Raw genomic sequence first — 8,911 nt, 5'->3', positions numbered from 1 at the left:
TTTCCATCACTGTTTATGACTGAACACACAAAAGATGACATTCATTAAACACCTGCATTTAGCTACAGAAATTAAGTTCGCTACTTGACTGATTTGGTTGGCAAGTTTTAACAAGAAATATTCAATGGTTTGGGAGAGTTCTGTTTTGGAAACAGAAAACAGACAGCAGACAGACATGCTGTATCTACCTTTTCACAAGCCAGAGCAATAAACCAAAGATTTAGTAGACAACTGCCTTCCTACTACGATCATGTTATCTAAAATGTGTAGAATATATTTGAAGGCCTAATTACTTATCTACTGACTGTGCAAGTTTGTAGCATGCAATATTTAGTGATATTTTATTATTAATTAATTCTAACCATCAATGGCATCAGTTCCGAAGTCGTCAATGTCGATATCGGCAATATTCCTGTGTGCATGGCTGCCTGTCCGTGCCGCTTCTTGTGGTCGCTTCTGTTTAATATGGTCCATCTCAGGAGGGGGCGTGGGGCTGCGGGGTTCTGCCAGGCTCTGTGCGTGGCCGCTTGGCTCTCTGACCTGGCACAGTGGCAGAACACAGTCACACAACACATATAATCTCAAACATAACTGTTGCAGCAAATATAAGAAATGATTTACCTCTGTGTTCACATGACTTGCGGTTCTTGGCAAGCTAGGCAAGTGTCTGTCTGTCTGTCTCTCTGTCAGATTGTTACCAATAAGACCCCAATAATTTCCCTCATAAAGCCTGCAAATGTGCCACAGACAATTAATCTGTATCCTAGGTATATTCACCTACACACACCTTCCCCCAACTTCACACACCCACAAACGCATCCACACCCTCCCACACACACACCCACACATGCACACCTACACTCACACAAACAAATGCATCCACACCCGCTCACCCACACACATGCACACCACACATCCACACACATGCACACAAATGCATCCACACCCATCCACACACATCATCACACCAACATATGCATCCACACACCCACACATGAACACACACATGCACACACCATAGACACATCACACAAAACACACACATTTGCACACACCATGCACTCATTCCAGGGGATCAGGATCCAGAGGTCCACAGGTGTTACCCTCCTTCTCCTCCGAAAGGTCAGTCCTGAGGAGCATGTAATCTTTCTTTGGACTTCATGATTTGGGTGCACCCCCCACACCCCCTTCTCCAAAATCCTGGATCCTCCCCTGCATTCACACACATCTACACACACACATTTACACACACACTTACACACACTCTTCATCTTAATCCTGTTTCACCTCTTATACATTACATAAAATCACCACACGGCCAAGAGTCACCTAGTTTGGGGAGAGTATCACAAGTGTCCTCTTCACTATCTGACAGACCGGTGAAGCTGTCATCTCTTTGCCTTTTCTCTTTGACGTGTCCGTTCCTAGACGACAACGGGCTTTCCAGCGGCGTGAGAGGAGTAGGGCTGACCAAACAGCCACCTGGGTGCTTGCTCTTCGGCTTGGGTGTTGTGAACTGGAGAGTCTTCTTGGACTTTGGAGCATATGGGTCCCCTGGATCCTCTGAAAAAGAAACAATATTAAATATGGTCCAGAGAATGACAAAGCATGCTAAATGCCCATATCCAGCAAATTGCACAGAAGAAAATGAAATCGATCAGAAATTTTGAATTTAATGTAGTTGTTATTTTGGGGGGCTCTTCTGAACCCACAGAGTCGATTACGACACATATCATCAGGATCATGATGATCACAAACATAGGGTCATATTTTTCATGAATACTATAACACACCACCAGTTGATGTACTATTCACAGGGCTCCAGATAAGGGCCGTATCGGCGTATGTATGGATAAAAAATATGCACGATATGGTAGGAAATAATTTAGAAAATGTAGCGGATACACACCACAGCAATGGTGTACGGTATTAGAATCATTTACAGACGTATTTATCTGAAAAGGTATTGTTTTATTGTTTATTGACCTGTGTACACAAGACTAGCAATGTTGTGGTGCAGATACGAAACGAAACACAAGATTATTGATACTCCATGAAATTCCATTCAGTACTCTAAATGTACTTTTCCAGTACTTCTATATTGAAAAAATAAGGAGTACGTACTCCTGATGTTAAAAAATTATCTGGAGCCCTGATTCATTACAATTAGTCAAATATCGTCAAAACATGTCAAATAATAACTAAATAGATCATTTGCCATGTTTTGACCATGCAGACAGTCTTTGGGTCACGACAATGACTGGCAATCACATTACCAGCGATTACTGTCAAATGAAATATATACCTGTAGGACTCTTAGACATGTCACAATGTTCACTGGCTTGGATATATTCCATTTTACATTATTATGTCACATTTAATCAATAACAAATGCAATTAAAAACACTCTTTTTAAAAATATCTGTAAAAATTTGATTCTAGTAATTGTACATAATGAACTGAAGTCATGAAGAAATTCTGTTCTATTCACCAAATATTCAAGTGAATCGTAACAACCCTAGTATTTTCAAACAATTGAGGTGTAAATTTTACATTGCATTTAATGTGCATTCTCACAATGTGACTTTATATAATATAGCGACTTGTAGCATAAGATTTGTAGTAACAATAATGATTGTAACAACTTCAGTTTTTGTGTAGTTTTTAAGACACACACTCCTTTGACTCCACAACATGGATGTGTCGAGTCAGAAGGTGCTAGCTCTAATGTCAGTTAGTATAACGCAGTCACTGAAAAGGAGAAAGAACACCTAAATCTGTGCTGGTTGGCCATTGGATTCTCAAACGAAACACTGTGCAGTTTCTTCTTTGGGCAGATAAACTTTCTTCTGTCACTGAGTGTCAGGTCGTGTCTTTATACTTCATACTGTGAATTTGACTGACTGACTGACTGAGTTTGGTTTTACCCCGCTTTTAGTTTTAGCAATATTCCAGCAACATCACGGCGGGGAACACTAGAAATAGGCTTCACACATTGTACCCATGTGGGGATTCGAACCTTGGTCTTCGGGCTACCAACATTTAACCACTAGGCTACCCCACCGCCCTACTGTGAATTTGAAGTCTGACACCTGACGTCTACATCTCTTTTCAGTTCGTCCCATGCCCATATCGGCTCATTCCACACCATATCCATATCTTGTAGATTATGGAATTAGATGAATGTGCTAAATCGCATCTGAACTATTAAACTGTCTGCAGATTAAAATCATGAGACACCCTGTTTCACTGAAAACTTTGTAATTATCTGTGACCTATTCGACAATTTACATTCATTTCAGTTACTCTCATGACAAGAAAAATATGTATACACAATAAGTAACAGTGAGGGTGTAGCTCATTCGGTTAGCTGTCGGGCTAAGAATACAAAGTTTGCTGGTTCGCAACCGACCGATTCTCACAAAACAGGTTGCCTGCCTTAGTGACATGTGACCTATAGCAGAGAACATCCGCACGAGAAGTTGTGGTGCTGAATTCTAAACATTGCTGAAAGTGCTGAAAGTTGTCGCTGTTTTGGGTACATCAAGAGAACTTCATTGTTGCAAAATATGTAAATGTCATTGCTGTATACTGAAGTACAAAACTGTACATACACATCAACACACATATATAGGGTTCAGGCTAAAACGTCACCACAGCAAAATGGCACCTGCCGAAAACGGCACCATGTGGACATAACGGGGCTTGAATTGGCGAAAACGGCTACAAATTTTATGGCGAAAACGGCACCAAATAAAATCATAATTATTGGGAAAAAATCTTATTTGTCATTAGATAATCTGATTACAGAATTTTGGAATGCGTCTTCTCTGCGGACAGTGATTGTAAAGTGAATCCCATAGCCGATAATCGGCTTGTAGAATGTTTAGATAGTCAATACATCTACTGTGACGACAGTGATTGGAAAGGCATACCAATTTAGCGTGAAAACATCGCAACCTTTGATGTTTTAAGTACATTTACTCAACTGAAATCGCCCAAACTCAGTGTCAAAATGAAACTGTATTTAGAACGCACGAATGTACACATTAAATATCATTCATCACAATGTCTCACCACTGTGTTGTATGCGATAAGACTGTCAGGAAAAATCAACATGCCGTATCTTGTGACGAGTGTGAATTATGGACTCATCATGTTTGTGGTACTGGCCTTTCTGCATCACGGCACCGTGAGATTTCTAAAAATGAAGAGGATTTCCCTTTCGTATGTTTTCACTGTTGCAGGAATTCCTTTGACAACATGATGGACACTGAACTTTCATGTAAGTTTGGAATCGGGACACCACCTTACCAGCTGCCGAACAACCCATACCCTGGTAGAAGACATGGATGTTGAGGATGAAGGGAGGGCTCCCGACATATCGGACATTAATATTTCCACAGCATCATTGCCACCACAAGACGACCATGATTTCAACCACTTTTCTGAACGATCCATGATAGACAGCACCCTCCTCGACCCCCCTACTGTTGATATCCCGGACGTGTTCACAATCGTGGAGACTGGTTCGCAGAAAGGAAAAAAGAAGCTCACCGATTCATATGGATTCACATATGTCATTCGGGTAAGTACAGATGACACTTCTTCCTAAATATATAACTTCATAAATGTAATATATAATAAATAATGTATAAATAATAAGTACATCATAATATATAAATAAGTTGAATGTCATCACCGTGTATAATAATATTTATTGTTACAGAAATCAACAACTGCTCGAACGTACTGGCACTGCAGTGTCAGAAACAAGGCGACCACGTGACCTGCATCAGTTATTCAGTTTGGGGCTTCATGTGAAGAGGGGAAACACCGCCACTGTCATCCACCCCAACCAGGCCAGTTGACAGCAATCCGAGTGAGAGTGGAGGTATTTATCATGTTTAATAATTGACAGTCACAATAAGTTAGTAGATTGTTAATTGGCCTTAGCAGTGTTTAATCGGCCTTTAATTGAGTTGTGTATTAATCGGCCTGTAATTGAGTAGTGTATTAATTAGTGTACCCCTCCAGACAAGACCCATACAAGAAGGAAGGCTGAAGGCGTACATCCGCAAATTATCAACAGCTAGGCAGGAGGAGGTATTTGAACTGTGGAGTTTGTTCAAGGATGGCGATCTGTCTCTGTCACAACTACTCTCAAGATGTGCGATTATCCATGGACCAATTGTTCAGTAAATTGTCACAACTGCAATTCATGAAAAGACATTCATGGGATTTATAAGCATCCTGCCAAATATGGCCTGTAAGACAGGTAGATTCACAGTTGTAAAAGAACATGTGTAAGGTGTTATTTTGACGGTGCTGTTGTTATCGTCTTGCTAATTTTGTTATTTTAATGCAATGGGTGAGTGAGTGAGTTATGGTTTTGAGCCGCTTTTATTAAAGTTTTAGCAATATTCCAGCTATATCACGACAGGAGACATAAATACTTTGTTTATATATGTTATAATCTTGCTAATGTTATAAAATGAAATAAACCATAAGTCAACGTCATACTTTGTTTTATATATGGTGTCGTTTTAGCTCAGAAATCAGTAGACGTTTTCGCCAATATGGTGCCGTTTTCGCCAAACAAATTTGGTGCCATTCTGCTGTGGTGCCTTTTTAGCTATAACCCCATATATATACCAATTTGCAAAGTGAAAGGTTCTTGTAAGCATAATCTTTAATTTTAATACTTAACAAATATGATAATTCAAGGGAATTCCCCCGATTTTTGACGAGGTACTCCCTAGCTGGTCTGAATTTGATGCTACCTATCGTCAGGTGATTATGCAGGTAAATTAAAATGGACCAGAAAGCGTTGGAGTTCTGTTACTCTTTGCATTTAATATCGGCTGATCGGATGTCCCGTTGATCAATGTGTATCTTAGCCTTACTCCCTTTGGTTGTACAACTGTCTAAATGTCCAGATGCAATAACAAAATTAATCATCAACATGATCAACCATCGTCAACATACAATCAATGACTTCATCAGGACTGAGATCATTAATGTATTTCACAATGTCTCTTCCGTTCATGTTTATTTGTTTTGTCCGTTCAGCTGTTCACAGCTGTCCGGCTGGTACATTGGCCGACAGACAGTCAGTATAACCATCAGACACTCACCGTTGTGATCTTCGAGTGCCTCCAGTTCATCGGCAAATTCTTCCTCAAAGAAATCATCCATCGTTTTCTCGTATAATTCCAACAGATGTATTAACACAAATGCAACTGTGTTTATAAGATTATTTTTGTTCAGAAATCAACAAATCCGCCATTGCATTTCCCGCGGATTATTTCAAAGGGACATAATTCCCAAAATACGCCGAGTCAACTTACCGCTAAATATGAGTCTTAACGTTTCGAAATTCGGTTGTGAGGAAATGTAAGTGAATAAGTATCGCTAGTATCTGCACAGTTTGGCTCTAGTTCCAACTTCAAAAGGAAGAGACACGATAACATTTTACAAAAGTCTCAATTTGTGGAGAACCTAGCATTACCGAGCTGTTTAAAAATTACACCTCACCTATATTAGTTTCATTCTTTTTTTTCCATTCTTTTTTGGGGGGTGGGGGGTGTTTGTTCGGGTTTTTTTTTTTGTGTGTGTGTATGTGCGTGTATGTGGGGGAGGGAGGATTGTCGCAATATTTGTGGCTTTTGTTGTGATCTGTTCCTAAATTATATTGAAATTTTTAAATTGGAATTTAAAAAAAATACACTGACCCTCCTTATTTTGTCCGCTCTCTACTCCCTTCAATAAATGGTCAGCACCTAAGTATTTATTAAAATGCAGATGTAATTTAATTAATACTTTACGGCAGTACGATCCCCAGCTACGACCACTAAAATAGGTCAATTTCACATACTCTTCCAGCACTTATTTCACCCTCTGGTTGCTATATGGAACATTCCTTAATTCAAACCAAAATTTGTGCATTGAAACGTTATTTCACACAACACGTGAATGCATGCCGAACAGTTCGTTTAAAAAGTAACAGAGCAATTTCTTACAGCCCTTTCTACCCGTTCTGCACGCGTCCACAGTTACCCGTGCAGAATCATATTAAATTCGTGACATCGAGCACAAAGCGGTAAATTAATTAAATCGTGAGAGAGAACGCCGATTCTATATACGCGGAAGTTTAGCCACGAGAGTTGATTTATAAGAATATATATATATTAACCAGGTCACCGCCCGGCTATTGGCTGGTGCTGTACAATCACGATTTCACTTGTGTTGAGATCAGGACAAACGTACACCCATTCAACTGTGTAAGCAGGAATGCCTTATTCTGAAGTGCAAGGACTAATTCCGAGATATGTGTATGGATGAGATCTATAACCGCGCTGGCATGAATGGTTTGTGATACAATACACTCAATGGCTGTAATACAATTCAGTAAAGAAAGGTTAGTGAGTTGAAGGCCTCCAGGAGAGAGCAGCCAGCCACAGTAACGGATTGTGAAAGTATATGACTTGTTTGCTACTTTCTATCCGCCTTTCGGGGTGTTGATCGAGTAAATATACCTGCGGCTTCTCGCTCCCCGCTCCCAGCTGCCCCCCGCCACACACACACACACACACCCTCCCCCAATTGTCTTACTGATCAACTGCACATCTACCCGATTGTCAGTTTGTCAGACTGATCAACTGCACATCTACCTGATTGTCTGACTGATCAACTGCACATCTACCCGACTGTCTGGTTAGCTGACCGAATGCAGCTCTCCCCAATTGTACGCATGACTGATTGTTTGACTACTCGATAGAATAACTACCAGTTTGTGTGACTGTTCTACATAACATCTACCCGGTTATCTAACAAACTGCTCGACAGTGCATCTACACCGATTGTCTGTTCGACTGCAATGTACCCGATTGTCGTTCTGTTCGACTGCATGTGTACCTGATTGTCTGTCTGTTTGACTGTATATGTACCCGATTGTCTGTTTGACTGTATATGTGTATTGTCCCTGTTTGACTGATTGTCTGTCAACTGTTTGACTGTCTATATGTACCCGATTGTCTGCCTGTTTACCCGACTGTATATGTACCTGTTTGACTGTATATGTACCCGATTGTCTGCCTGTTTGACTGTATATGTACCCGATTGTCTGTCTGTTTGACTGTATATGTACCCGATTGTCTGTCTGTTTGACTGTATATGTACCCGATTGTCTGTCTGTTTGACTGTATATGTACCTCGACAGTGATTACACCGATTCTGTTCGACTGTCTGTACCCGATTGTCTGTCTGTATGACTGTATATGTACCTGATTGTCTGTCTGTTTGTCTGTTTGACTGTATATGTACCCGATTGTCTGTCTGTTTGACTGTATATGTACCCGATTGTCTGTCTGTTTGACTGACTGTATATGTACCTGATTGTACCTGATTGTCTGTGTTGACTGTATATGTACCCGATTGTCTGTCTGTTTGACTGCCCGTTTGACTGTATATGTATCATGTGATTGATTGTCTGCCTGTTTGACTGTATATGTACCTTTGATTGTTCTGCCTGTATCTGTGTATGTATTGTCTGATTGTCTGTCTGTTTGACTGTATATGTACCTGATTGTCTGTCTGTTTGACTGTATATGTACCCGATTGTCTGTCTGTTTGACTGTATATGTACCCGATTGTCTGTCTGTTTGACTGTATATGTACCTGATTGTCTGTCTGTTTGACTGTATATGTACCCGATTGTCTGTCTGTTTGACTGTATATGTACCTGATTGTTTGCCTGTTGTCTGTCTGTTTGACTGTATATGTACCTGATGTCCTGTTTGACTGTATATGTACCCGATTGTCTGTCTGTTTGACTGTTTCTGTGTACCCGATGATTGTGTGTGTGTTTGACTGTATATGTACCTGATTGTCTGTCTGTTTGACTGTATAT

At 40.3% G+C, this 8,911-nt stretch overlaps 1 protein-coding gene across 1 annotated transcript; it reads right to left on the bottom strand.

The window, feature by feature from the left end:
- Positions 1-368: 368 nt before the first annotated feature.
- Positions 369-6,295, bottom strand: LOC124270582. Its single transcript, XM_046705599.1, has 3 exons — positions 6,138-6,295; positions 1,330-1,563; positions 369-540 (listed from the first exon to the last, which is right to left on the bottom strand). Exons 1-3 carry the CDS (start codon positions 6,196-6,198, stop codon positions 476-478), a joined length of 360 nt encoding a protein of 119 aa, XP_046561555.1. The 5' UTR covers positions 6,199-6,295; the 3' UTR covers positions 369-475.
- Between the last annotated feature and the right edge of the window lie 2,616 nt (positions 6,296-8,911).

This window comes from Haliotis rubra, unplaced genomic scaffold, assembly GCF_003918875.1.
Source record: "Haliotis rubra isolate DU_JTF1 unplaced genomic scaffold, ASM391887v1 Scf153, whole genome shotgun sequence".
Classification (NCBI taxonomy): Eukaryota; Metazoa; Mollusca; class Gastropoda; order Lepetellida; family Haliotidae; genus Haliotis; species Haliotis rubra.
This window is presented reverse-complemented; position numbering and strand designations above follow the sequence as displayed.

What these genes read in the sequence shown, in the direction of transcription:
- LOC124270582 (XM_046705599.1), bottom strand. Translation starts at nt 6,198, where the DNA reads ATGGATGATTTCTTTGAGGAAGAATTTGCCGATGAACTGGAGGCACTC. An exon ending in GGCACTCGAAGATCACAACG is followed by an intron (nt 1,564 to 6,137) that starts GTGAGTGTCTGA and finishes TTTCTTTTTCAG; the next exon opens with AGGATCCAGGGGACCCATAT. An exon ending in TGATACTCTCCCCAAACTAG is followed by an intron (nt 541 to 1,329) that starts GTGACTCTTGGC and finishes CCACTGTGCCAG; the next exon opens with GTCAGAGAGCCAAGCGGCCA.